The sequence below is a fragment of the Lepeophtheirus salmonis genome, chromosome 3 (assembly GCF_016086655.4).
Source record: "Lepeophtheirus salmonis chromosome 3, UVic_Lsal_1.4, whole genome shotgun sequence".
Classification (NCBI taxonomy): domain Eukaryota; kingdom Metazoa; phylum Arthropoda; class Copepoda; order Siphonostomatoida; family Caligidae; genus Lepeophtheirus; species Lepeophtheirus salmonis.
In genome coordinates this window covers 41,445,341-41,459,797 of record NC_052133.2, presented here as the reverse complement: position 1 = coordinate 41,459,797, position 14,457 = coordinate 41,445,341, and the positions used below count along the sequence as shown (strand labels likewise).

The 14,457-nt window shown below is 29.6% G+C and overlaps 1 protein-coding gene across 2 annotated transcripts in view; it reads left to right on the top strand.

Annotated features, from left to right (window-relative positions):
* The window catches only part of LOC121115371 (syntaxin-12), a 206,094-nt gene that overhangs the window by 137,126 nt on the left and 54,511 nt on the right, over positions 1-14,457 (top strand). For both annotated transcript variants that reach the window (XM_071887410.1, XM_040709593.2), the window contains one exon: positions 4,340-4,572. In XM_071887410.1, the coding sequence (XP_071743511.1) occupies positions 4,340-4,572 (233 nt within the window). The remainder of the gene's footprint in view (positions 1-4,339; positions 4,573-14,457) is intronic.

The window sequence follows — 14,457 nt, the reverse complement described above, 5'->3', positions numbered from 1 at the left end:
CTCTTAAGGACAAAAATGTGTATCAAGCACTCAGTTTCTCATATAAGAGCGTCAGCAAATAGAGGGTTATAGCCATATACATATATTCGTATATCGTCAACATTATATAAAATATATTTTTTTAGAAAAAATAGTTAAGTATAAAAGGTTTTTTGTCTCTTTTAAAAAAAGAAACACCCCAAAATAAACTCCTGCGTACGCCCCTGCAATAACTTGATATGTTTTCATATTTTCAATAGAATGATACAAAAATATTGCTCTTAATCCAAGAAATATTTGTAAAAAGCCTTGGTTTTTCTATATACTCATACAGTAATATATTAAAATACAAGGTACTTAGTTAGTTAGTTTTTTTTAATACGATTCCTTTTTTTCATATTGAATGAAAATGAAAGCAACTCAATGGGTTTTTAGTAGTGTCCTTGCTTTAGTCACTTTTCCAAAAAGGTCAACCATTTACATTGTACATACCTCAAAGGACAATGACTCGCTAGAGGCATTTAAAATTCTGGAGACATGTTGACATAATTGCCATGGAGGAATCAATATCCATACTTTAGAAAGATACAATCATTTTGATTTACGATCACTTTTATAATGACTCTGTGACTCATAATCCAAGATTTTACTGTGTATTTATATAAATACAATATTTAATCACACATATATATATATATAAGGCTCATTTTTAATCAGATTAGTGGATGTATGATAATAAATTTATCATTGATTGAAAAAGTAGTAGTTGAGTGATGGATGTTTTATATTTTGTAATCATATACACCCTCCCCATCTACTCCTCCACTTTGCCTATAAATATCATTCTCTCAAAAGAGAGAAAGACGCGAAGAGGGTACTTCATTCATATCAGATGTTTTCTGACAAGGAGCCAAATCAATATATATGATAAATACATAAATCCTTAAATGAGTCGCTTTTTTGATTGCTTATACATATGTAGTTATTAGTTATAGCACCTCCCTTCCATAGTTGTATAAAACGCTGTTTAAGTTGAAAGAGAGTCAATGCTAGTTACAAAAATTATCTATCCTTGTTGGTAGGAGCCAATTAAAAGAAAAAATGTGAGAAAACATTTGAAATAATACGAATGCAATTGTTCTGTACAATTATCAAAGTATTGCAATTTATTTTTGGTAGACTGCAGTTTGAAACAGTGGATCCGAAATTCCCTGCTCTAAAAAATAAGTCATACATAATGAATTTTGGTCTTTATTATGAAAAGTAATTTTTTGTGACTGATCAAGATGGATTTTCTTTATTGATCAAATTTTACTACAAGACCGGTCCAGGCGTAACTTGGTATTTACAACTGTTTCAGACCGTTCTAAGATTTCCCGACCGAAATTCAACACTCAACAATTCCACGTACATAACAATGATACGAATCTAAAAATGAATTTAGCGCACTAAAAAAATAATAAACTTATAAGAATCTAAAGAGATATTTTTTGCCTTATGGATGTATTTTTAACCCAGTGGGAAATTATGCTATCATCAGTTCAAAAACTTGAACTGAGGCATTTAATTTTCAATATTTGGGTTACTAAATCTTCGCCAATATTGAAGCTAGGAGATTTAAATTTTGCAATTATGATGAACATAATCTTGTCACTAGATTATATGCTTTTAAAATATCTATGCTTGTTATAAATACCAAATTTTTAAAATGTATTTACCAAATAGTACATCAATGCTATCTGGTTTGGATTGTATAATAAAGTTACATTTGAAGGATATGCAACTATTTTATTTTACTATTTCGACAGTCGCTTTTAAACAAATTGAGATACAGAGTTGTTTTTGCGCTGATTCAACGATAAGTACTTGTCCCTCTTGTCTTAGAGTCTCTCTAAAGCCAATAATAAACTCAATTGAGGTCATTATAACCATTACAAGGGGCTGTTTATATACATACTATGTAAATTGAGACATTGTGTAATCATTCATCAATAATAATTATTCCTGTACCCCTTAATTTCCTGCTTTCCAATCATGTCTATGAATATTTGATACCAGGAACGTAACTCCCTCATAATTTGGAAGAAGAAATAAAAAAAGAAAGGGTTGGGTTCGTCATATTTGACCAATGACTCGTATGGGATGTATACTGATATTAAAATATGTACATATATACATAAAGTATGGATTGATTGCGTTTTTCATACGTTTACTATTTGATTATTAATAGGAGGAAAGGGAGGAGGAAGGCTTACTCTAAACTCTCTGTCATAAAAGGGTCTTTAAAGGAAAATAATAATATTCCTAATAGTATAAAGAAGACCATAAAATTCAGTGATAAAAACTAATAACGTTAAATTATTATTGTTATATATGTATGTACATAGGACTAGCATGCAAAGAGAAATCCCAAAAGTCCCATAGTAGGTTGTATGGTTGTACATTAGGGTGAAGCTATGGCCCCAACTGTGTACAAACAAGATTCAACTTTCTTTTGGTACTGTTGAGGAAAAACTGACAAAGAATATACACCATGAATGTGTTAAAAAAAAATTCTACCATGTATCTATTTAAGATAAACGTTTCAAATCTGTCACTAAGAGCGTGTATTTTTTTTTTTTCCTTGGCTTTTATTAGCATTCATTTTTTTTTTCAATTTTTTTTAATAAACAAATTAAAGAGAACAAACCAAAGAAAACACGTAAAAACAGTAATAAACAAACCAAATAAATTTAAATATTTTAAAATATTCTCGTACAGCTTTTTGATTTTTAAAACTCATCCAGTGTCTTTCTCCTTCCTTGACCTTAAGGCGTAAAAAATATAAGATTGGTCTTAAAGGTGTCCGACCTAACAAAGATACAAGACATTTTTCTCCTTGTAACTCTTCTATACACTTCTCCCAGCGATGTTTCCATCTCTCTAACCCCTCCAAATAGTACTATGCGTTTTTTTCTGCAAAATAATTGTTCATGAGAATCTCTATGTTTTTGGATCAATTACTCCGAGTAAAATTAACTTAGACACGTCAAGTTTTAACGCAACCAGCCTTTTGTTGGAGTTCATTTAGAGTTACACTTTCAAAAACAAATATTTCACAAAGAAAATTACATTAACTCACTCAAACGGCTGTTACCGAACAACTGCACCTCCAAAATGGCTGAAACTTTGGTGAGTAACTGTCAAAAGATGCTAGATAGATGCTGTGATAGTGCCCTTAGTAAGGACCGCATTAACGTTTTGACTGTTTGTCCCACTAAAAAATAATAATAGTCCCTTTAGGGCTTGTTTCCGAAAGAGTTATCTAAAATCGAAAGAAGGTCTACATGAATTATATTTGAAAGAGGAGAGTTCCACAAGAAATTATCAGTAGTTTAAATTTAGGAGCAAAAAATGCACATAAAATTTACTTCCAAGGTACCGAATAATTTACGATAAGTAAACTAATATTCATCGGAAGTTAGAATTTTACTATTAAAAGCAGCGATAACTTATAGTATATACATTTGATGTGTTTTGGTTACATTTGTTTATACGGATTTTTTGTTATTTAAAAGAAAAACAATTATTAAGGTAGTTTATTAAAAAACTAATATTAACTTTGTCAGTTAAAGAAAAAAATTATTCATTGATATATTGGTTAAAATATTAGATTGTCAAGCTAAAAAAAGAAAAATCTGAAAAGCTTAAGTAAATAAAAACTATTTGTCTTCAAAACTGACAATATATATTTTTTAGGTTTTGATTGTTATAAATTATATAGAGAATAGAGAAAAACATATTATTATGTAGATATTGCGCATAGAGAATGAAGTACATACATAAATATTGACATTTTTTGACAGTTTTATCCTTTTTTTTGTTAATAAATAATAAATGTTTGAACAAGATTTATTAATATTTTCTAATCATTGTAAAAAAATAAAATATATATAATTATCAAAAGCAATTATGGAACGCATTTAAAAAGACAAAAAAGGATTTTTATTGTTTTTTGTGACTTTATCACAAAATTCATGTGCCTTGTACACAAAGTACATAAATAAAAACATCTATGCAATAAAATTACATAGATATTTATACAAGTTTAAGTGCTATTCATTAAAAAAAAAATGGCCATCAGACTCACCCTAATGTACATATTCCTCCATAGGGGGTGCCTTTTCTTTCTTTTATAATACACACTATGAATATATGTTATTTTTCTCCTGCGTCACACGTGTTGTGTATTTAATTTGATTTTTTCGTCATACTATTAATCAATTGGCATGTCCTTTGACACGCGAAGGGCACGTCTCTCTTTGCGTGACTAAATCCATTCAATATCCTACTAAATAACTTTTTTCTTACATATTTTCAGGAGACAAATCCAGCATTATACCGGACAATTAGCCAAGGATACATCTCAGCAGTGGAAGGAATTGAATGCTCTTTGGACAGCTCAGGGAGGGGATCAACGACAATGGAAGATCCAAAGGGATCGTTTACAAAATGACTTTACGAGAGCTCTCAATACATTCCAAGCTGCTCAGAGATCCTGTGCTCAAAAGGAAAAAGAGAGTATTCGGAGAGCAAAGAATCAAAGCGCAAAAGGTAGGTTGATTAATTAGACTATTTATGGTAAAGTAGGTTTTTATTTTTTGAATTGTACCACGGAATTTGTGCAAACAAAAAAAGTTTCACTTATATTTATGGTATACAGGGTGAAATAACTCCCTTTTTCCATAAGACAATAAAAACAGTTTTATTTATTGGAAAAGTTTTTTGTTTTTTTTCGTTCATGTTGAAAGTTTTGTTTTACAGTTTTAAAAGATAGGAGACATTGTCCATACATTTAATAAAGTCGGGCATTTTAGGGGTTTAAAAAACCAAAGTTTTATAACAATATTACCTCTTTTTGAATTCATATTAAAGAAAAAAGTAAACTGTTGGATGTCAAAATTGGGCTCAAACCACCACTGCCATCATGTTATCAGTATATTATATATACACTAGTATTAAGACTTGATTTTTTTTAAGTCCGTTCTAGACCAATTATTTTAGAGGAAAAAATGATTTAAAGATCATATAAACACAAAATTACCTTTCCTTTTTATATATATTTTATCCACAAGTTATAACTTGAATAAACAGATGGTACAAACTGTAACCAAAAAATGAAATGAATAATTTTAAATGAAGGATTTTCAGAAGTGATGGGACGATTCAAAAAAATTCTGATTCCAATGCAATTCTAGTAAAAATTCCGTAATCTTTAATATTTTAAATAATGGTCAAAAAATACAATTTTGCTATAAATATCTAAGAATTACAATTGACAAGGTAAATGGCCTTCTTTTATTTAATGTAAATAATATTTACATTAAATAAACGTTTTAAGGACCGATAGGACCGGTCCTAAGATTGGACTGGACTGGACCGAATAAATATGGACTGACACAACATTATATGTATATCAGACCTTAAAATGTATTAAAAATATTTAATTACCTCGTTATACAAACTTAATTCAATATTGTAAAAAAAATTAACTATAACAATGGAAATAATTAAATATTTTTCTTTAATTATCTTACTATTCTCGTCTCTAATTGATCCAAAAAAAATAGTACCATTTTTTTGACATTTCATTGGGATTTTGAGTACATGATACTTTGATTGAATTCAAATATCACTCTTTATCATTGGCCTCAAATTGTATTCTATGAAAGTGTTAAAAGTCTTTGTTCATTCATAAAGCCAGTTGATCAAGTTCCATTAAGACGTATTGAAAGTTTGTCAATTTGATATAGTAATAATATTAAATTAGAGGCCCCCAGACGGCGTCTCCTTCAATTATGAAGCAATTTATAACATCAGTGAAAACGCTCTATACCTCTTTAACTAAGTACGCAATCTCCATGAATTCACCTATGCAATTGAATTAACATATAGGTAAATCTGCAAAGAAAACAAAAATACATACGTCATGAAGAGAAACGGAGTAAGTAACGTCATCTGTGATATCATATAAAGCAACATCTTGCATAGGAAAATGATTTCACGTAGCCAAAGAATTTAACAGGTTTGCAGCTGGGTTGCTACACATACGTGAATAAAATATGACTCAGTTCATACCTAGTCTTTCCGTATACATACATATATATATATACGTTCATTTTTATGACCAAATGAATCGATTTAACAACAAGCAGTTTATTAATATAATATTGTTGTTTCATGACTAAATAGGTTTCACCTTGATTCTATCAATGCAAGTACAATACATCCTCCTTCTCGATTGCTAAACGAGTATTATACATATAGAGAGAGCCTCAGCATCATTGTCACGGTTGTCAAAAAAAAAAGATATCCCATTTAGTCACACACGTCTGTCTGTCAATACGCATGTATGTTACTAACTTGATTGACACAATTGGTGTCATTAATCCCTTACTCCGTCATTTCCTTTTCCCTAATTATCCCCCAAAAAATTATATAAGCAGGTACATTACAATTAACTCTAATGCATTTTATTCATTTAATTGTGAGGTAACTACATGAATTATGTATATGTAAGGAAGACTCTACATATGGACCATGCACTCCTTTTTTTTCTTCCTTTTTATACAACTGAAGGCTATTTTTCTATAAATAGAATAGTTAAGAAATAAAAGGGAGAATTGAATTTAAACAATCTTCTAATGAATGTCTTAAAGAATTAAAAGAACTTTATCTATTAATTATTATTCAGATGACATAAATTGATTATTTAAATTATATCAATGTTTGGTGTACATTATAATTAATTTTAAATACATTTAATTAAACCATACTTTCATATATTTCTATATATGTACAACTTGCTTATAAAAATATAACTTGTACAGAACGTATATTAAATGATTAATTATTATACCTTATGCCACTCCCCTTCTTTTGCAAACGTGCAAATATTTTCCCATGAACATGCAGCAACAGAGAGTGATAATACATCGATATACATATATACTATTCCATTACTGCAAAAGTGTATCTTTTTGTTTTAATGAACTCGTCTATCTAATTACTTAATATGATAATATCTTATTGTAGTTGTGTGTATGTCTATAGTCAGTTTTTGTATTATTTATTATCGGAGTAAGCTATGAACTGCGTTGTATTGTTTGTATGAAGGAGATTAAAGGATTAGTCTCTCGACACATAACTGAATGTTCGCTCGTTCGTTCATTCATTCATTCAAATTCAAAGATTATCCGCATTTTGTTTTTACTTATAAAAAAATATAGTATTGGATTTAGTTAGAGACTCTAAGTGAGAGGAGAGGAGCTGAGTTCAAATGAATTTTCTTTTATTTTACATATATTCTGTAGATTAGATTATGTAAAGTGAATTGTATTCTATTGTATTCTTTCCTTCCCCCTTCATTAGGCATTTTGATTAATGATGATGAAGTGGGTTACTTTATTAATTTGTTTATATGTATATAATATGTAGATAACCCATGAATAATAGGCTTTTATACCTAGATGAACATATAGTGTATGTATAGGTTCTACATTACCATAGTTGAGGAGATTTTTGAACAATGGTTGACCGTTTAAATATGTATATTATATTAGTGTTTTAATAGTATTCGGACACGATCGCAGACCAAATTTGCTCCCGGTTGTCTAGACCAAGGTTTCTTAACCCGAGATAAATATACTACCACGTTAAATTTTGCTACTTTAAGAAATAGTTAGTAAAAATCAATCGGAACAAACTTTGACCTCATACAAATCCTAAACAAATGCATTATGACGATTTTTTTTGGTTTCGTGTAATAGCGTATTAATTTTTAATTCATGAAATAGTCAAAATGATCGTAAGCATTTTACTTCATAAAGAAAAAAATTAATCTTTTATAATAATAAAAATTCATACAAAACAATTTATAAAGTGACGTCTAATGTACAGGCTTAAACAATATGCCGATTACGTATAACCATTTAACATTCTTTGAATACAATATGACAGATTGTTATTATCATTATGAAGTAGGTACTATTAATAGCAATAAAGACAAATTGCTTCCAGATAAGTATGCCACAAATATGCCAATTATTTCTTGTAGATGAGGAGAGGGGGGAGGGAGAATGAAAAGGTGTACATATTTTGCAATAACTGATTACTATAGAGGTAAACGTTACTGATCGATGTATAGGATGGCAGTGGTTCTGAGAGCGGTACGCCGAGAAACGTTAATATGTAAAGTCTCTGCATTATAAGCAAAGCTAAAACTTCAGTTTGATCATAATAATGATGTTACTCGGAGATTTTGATATTTTTTCATGTGGTAGTGAGATAGAACGGTCCAGCTGTAGAGGGATGTCGGTCTTTATTTAGGACTGCAGTCCTGAATATGAGTTCTACAAACTTATAATGTTCGGTACTTGATGACGTCCCTAAACTTTTTTCCTTGTTTTTGTAATCAGTTCTAGCACTGGCAGTCCTAAGGACCCATGGGACCGGTCCTTATACTGGAATGGACCAAATAAATAAGCATCGGCTCAACACTACTAAGCTTTGTCAACTTTTCATAATTTGCCATATTACACATCTTGTAGAAGTGATATTGTTTTTTTTTTATTATTATTACAGACTTAAAAATAATAAGCAACTTTTGGCATAAATTTCATAACATAACCAATAGTATTTTAGCTGCAATATCTATTCTTAGTCAGCATTTTATACAGTTTACTTACCTCATCGATGAGACAAGTTGAAACAATAAAAGAAAATTACTCTGAGGCTATTAAATTAAAAATGTACCACTACTTAAATCAGCACCCTTAAAGAGTCTTAGCTAATGCGGCACTAATAGGTGACTATGCGACAAAATTGCTGAATCACAATTTGCAGAAACTTAGAAGTAATAGTAAAAAAATCAACTTGCCTCGTGTGCCAACTAGCCCCGTTATCTCCCTATCTAATATAGAAAGTTTGAGCAGGGCTGTGACGATGGGGGATTGCTACATCCCCTAACTAAAATCTTGTTGACAAATTTTGTCTCAAAAAATGAATGACTGTTATAAAAAAACAATTAACAATAGTCCATTTTCTAAAAAAGAAAAAAAAAGGTTATTGGTCAAGTATTCTGTCAATACTTTTAAAATTTTGTCAAAAGCCCATCGTATCCCACCCCCCAAAAACTCGGCTCAGAGTTAGTGGACCTCTAAAGTATAGGTATATTATATAAAACTGCTGGTTTTTTTAGTGAGAGATAGAAAGTTGTTTTGAGAGATTGTCATCAGAGCCACTTTCTTTCCAAGATTCAAAGTACATATTATATTATATATTATGTATATAAATGATGATAATTGTATGTATGGGGATGGATATACTGATAAAAACCATTTGATTGGCTCTTTCTCTCTCTCTCTCTCTCCTTTTCAATTTATGAATTTGTTCTTTTATATTCTTATTCCTCTACTCCAGGACGAGATTGGAATATAAATGTTGAAAAGATAAATATTCCATTATATGAACGAACATAGGTACATACATACATGACTGTACTTACATACAAAAAAATTAAAGAATTTCTTTCTTTATTTTCATATATATGTATATATGACTTTAATCTTTGCCTCAAAAGAAAAAGAAGTTGTAGAATAAAAATCAAAGAAGAAAAAAAAAATCAAAAGTTTATATAAGAACTTGTGTTTTTTTATATCTATCTAAACACAGCCATGGGTTTTTTTTTATCCATAGGTTCACTAAATATAATATAATAGTAATATAAATAAAAAATTATTTATTTTTGCCTTTATGTACATACATACATATTACATTAGGGTGAGGATAATTTGTGGATTTTGTCTCCTAAAAGGTTGTACCTTTTTTTTGTTCTGCATAGGGACATAATGAACACAATTTAGATCAAAAAGATGAGTTATCTCTTTGGAAAAGTGACAAAAAAAAAATACAAACAAAACTTTTTTCATCAGGGGCAGTGCAACAGGGGAGGGGCATGTTCCCCACTTTTTAAGAACCTACAATTATCATATATTATCAAAAAAAAAAAAAAATTACAGTTATTCCCAGAGGTGTATAAAATATGTCCTAAAAAGCAGGAGTGGCTTTTTCTACCTCCAAACTGAACATGATTTTTATTTTCCAAAGTTGCAATCATTTATTATTATTTCATTCTTGAGAAGGTAACATCTAAGTATAAAGTAATAACTTGTGCGGCTGCTCATTATAGAAGAGAGTATCAATGAGGGTTTGCTTGGGAATTATTGATGTAAGTCCTTGTTGTACGCAGAGTAGAATTGAGCGTTGATATCAGTGTGATTCCAGCAAGTCCTTGCTATATACGGAGTGGGTTCTGTGTTTATTTCCTTCTTCTGGCGCCTGCTTGCAGCTGATCTATAGCTCCTCTCCTCCCAAACATTCTTCAAATTGTCTACTTTCATTTTCACATAATGGCAAGACATATTTTACACATCATTAGTTGTTGCTCGTTCAATATCAAAAAAACGGTATAATGAGCTTGTGCATTTTTGAGTGTCTTTAATTTTTTTTTTTTTTATCTGAAAATATATTTTAGACTGAAATACAACGGTTAAGAAATATTAATCCAATTTTTCGAAAAAAAGACCATTTATTACCAAAAAAATGGAAGAGAGCTTTTTAAAAAAATGTCAATACTGACAAATCCTGATAAGAGAAAAAAATCGATTAAAAATACTTTTTCTGAGACACAAATATTTTATTATCAACGTAATATTATTATTATTTATGCCCAAAAAAAAAAAAACAGTTTTTCTTATCCGGATTTGACTGTATTTACTTATTCATCTTCTATCTTTCTACATAAAAACACTATTTTTGGAGCAGATTTTATGTGTTAAATCCGTTTATACAGATTAAATCTGTTCATGTCTATTATACTAAAAACAATATTATTTTTTTCACTTTTCCCCAAAATTGCATTGCCTTTGTGCTGCTCAAGATAAATATCAGTATACATATTGCAACTAAATTACACACATAGTATGTTCATTAGTTCCATACCAAAACAGAACCAAAAAAAAAAAAGTTAATTTAATTTCCAATAATTTCTTTGATCCATCCTCACCCTAACGTTCATACATTGAATATTTTAAGTTGTTACTTCCTTTTGTATATTTGTACATTGTACTTACATAGTCAATAAACCTTAAGGACTCATATATATATTTTTTTTTTCTTGAAGTAACCATGAATAAAAATAACAAAAATTATAATCCAACAATAATAAGTGACTTCGAGGTGAAAGTCAAGAGATGTTTGTTGAAGAAGAGAAGAGAAAAGTCATTTTTTTTTAATATTTAAAACATGTAGTATGTATTTGGTCTTATCAAAATGGGGGAGGGAGGGAGGCTTTAATGCAATGTTTGGTGGTAGTGTTGGTATATTCTACATACCTGCTTTAAAAGTACCTATAGGAAAAAAATATGTCAATGTCAATAATCACAATAGCAAACATTTTTAGAAGCAGTGACCTTCTTCCTCTTCTTCCATTGTTAGAACCTAATAGGTAGATAGATAGAACCAAATGCATATCTGCTCATATTACAAACTTCATGATAAAACGATCTCTTATCTGTTATAACCAATCGTCTTTTGTTTAGTCATTATCCATAAGTGGCTTTGTCTACTTTGCTTACATATTGGTATATGTGTCTATTAGGGCTTATTTTATACCGGTAAATTGTCTTTGAATAGTCTCCCGGTAAACAATTTTTAAAATTGCGTCATGAGTAAATAAAAATAATGTGAAATTGAAGTGTTTATTTTTATATTTTAAAGTGAAATAGGGCATTTTAAGCTGGTTCTATCCATCATATATTATCGTTTGGATCACTATCAGTAATAGTACGTGAGTTTTTTGGTTTTTTAGAGCTCGGGTATTTCGTTTTTTTTATTTATTTATTTCATAATCCAATCTGACCCGCAACGCACAAACTTAAATAGTAATTGATGAAAGAGCTCATTTTTGGTGAAATTTGTCTTTCAAGATTCTGCTCAATGACAATTCCCCCGGAAATGAGAAACCCTATTACTTAAAAGGTTCGTACGAAAAACTTGGACTTTTAATTAACTCTCGTTTTCTCATTATTATGAGGAGGTTTTGGGATTATTTTTATAAACATTCTATCGATGGAAAAAGTATGCGTTTGGCTTTTTGACAAAACTTCAACAATTTGACAGAATATTTGATAAATGACTTTTATTTTTTAGAAAATGGACTATTGTTAATTTCAAATTGTGATAGTTGGTATATTTATGGTTTTTTTTGTTGTTTTTTTGCATCGACGTTTAAAACAATAATAAGACCTTTCGAATGACTTAATATCCTACTATTATAAATAGTATCTCTTTTCTATTTTAATAAATGTCTACTTAGGTTTCGTTTCTGATTTCTTTATCTTTCAGTAAGATACCGGGTTTGGACTCTTTTTGCATCTATAGTAATTTACATAATTGATTTACCTAGTGATCATGTTATCATCAATATATGACGTCATTTTTACGAAACTATCCCTCCCTCTAATTTGAAATAGTTCCACCATCGCATATCCTATCAGTGAGAACACAGGGAAATAAACAATTAATGCAACGTAATTGTTTTTTATTGAGCTTTCAAGACAGAGGACGACATCAGAAAAAACTATTTCTTTTGCTCGGTTATCACAGTTTACCCGTTTTTTTCGAGTAATATGTTGGTAATTTTTTTTTTTTTTTACATTGATGTTCTAAGATTACCCGAAGCAATTTATATAGATATCACTTTTTTACGTAGAAATTGACTTCATCCCATTGTTTTTCCCCTATGCACCCCCTCTCTCTTCTCATGTCTAAATATAATTCATTCTCCTATGAGTCCATGGAAGAAGATAACTAGTTACTCACTTCATAGGTACGTAGGTAGGTCAAAGCATGAAGGAGGCATGATGGCTTTGTTATAAATATATACTTTCTTTTAATGAGTAAGGACGACAGACGGTTCAAAGACTAATGAATAACCCTTTTGCACGAATCTTCAAATATTTTTAATTGGTCCTTTTTCCCTCTCTCTCTCTAACCCCATTCATTAATAGTTGAATGAACTTTAACTAAGAACATGCCACATATTTGTTTTGTACAATTTGTAACTTGTATAAGCAAATTGTACAAGTTACAATTTGTACGTATTAAAAGCATTATTTAATCTATACAACTCTATATTGATGCTAACACATTATTTTGATGAATTCAAATGACTTAGTTACTATTTATTTCTGACTAATATATTGGGGGTATTTCAACTAAATAATGTGCCACAGAATACTTATTAATTAACAATTGACATCCGAATAGTCATAAATTACACAGGCCCGTTATTACAAGGTCTAGTGTTGTGTAGGTCCATATTTAATCGGTCCAGTCTAACCTTTAGATCAGTCCTTGGGACTGGTACTTGACCGTCAGTTCAGGGATTTTCTCCTATAATAATGTGGATGGTTTATTAAACCAAATAAGTATATGAGCTATATATTAAAAGTATTGCACATATTTTGTAAAATATATTCATGTTTTCAATATAATATAAGCACATTATATTTTAACTTAGTTATATCATTTTCTACTATTTAACTTAATATTTAAAAAAAGGAGAAATGTTCTCAATGACGTCACGTTAAGGACCAACAAGTGGGATTTGACTTGATTGTGGTCCCATAGAGTGACAGACACAACATAAACTGGAAAGGGAATGGCTTAAATTTTGTTGTCAATTTGTGGAAAAGACTACATTTTTGTCAAATATGACATAATTTTGTCAAAATTTTGATATTTTATCACATTTTAAAATAAGTAAATTTTGGTATCAATTTGTTTCATGTCTTTGATAAAACAAGAATATAAATAGGTCATTCGAAAAATATTTAAAAATTGTCAATTTTTTTTTTGTGTTAAGAAGTAACCTCTATCCCCAAATAAGGAACCCCCTTCTAACGGCTTCAAAGGCTAAATTACAATATTCTTACATAAATTATTCATTGAATATTCAATAATTGTATTATCCTAATCACAATTACAATGTTTGTAAATTCTTTATCTCATTTTTTGATTGCAACTTGTCAATTTGCTTCTAAAAGTAAATATTTGTAGAAAATAGCAACAAGTATTAGTGTTGAGAGGTCTGGAAATCCTACAACGGTCTGATATAGTTTTTGCTTCTGTAAGACAAAACTAATTCAGTCCAAGTTCGGTCTGAACCGATTGCTTAGTAAAATTATGTCTACATAAAAAATCTTGCTATAAAAAATCACTTAAAACCCAACCCACAAAAAAAAAAAAAATACTATCGGGAGTCACAACACTAATATACATATGTATGAATATCAATATCTAAATTGATATTTGCTTGGTACAATATACATTTAGGTAGATGATTATTCCTTGAAAGGGTTTTGATTAATTAATTAT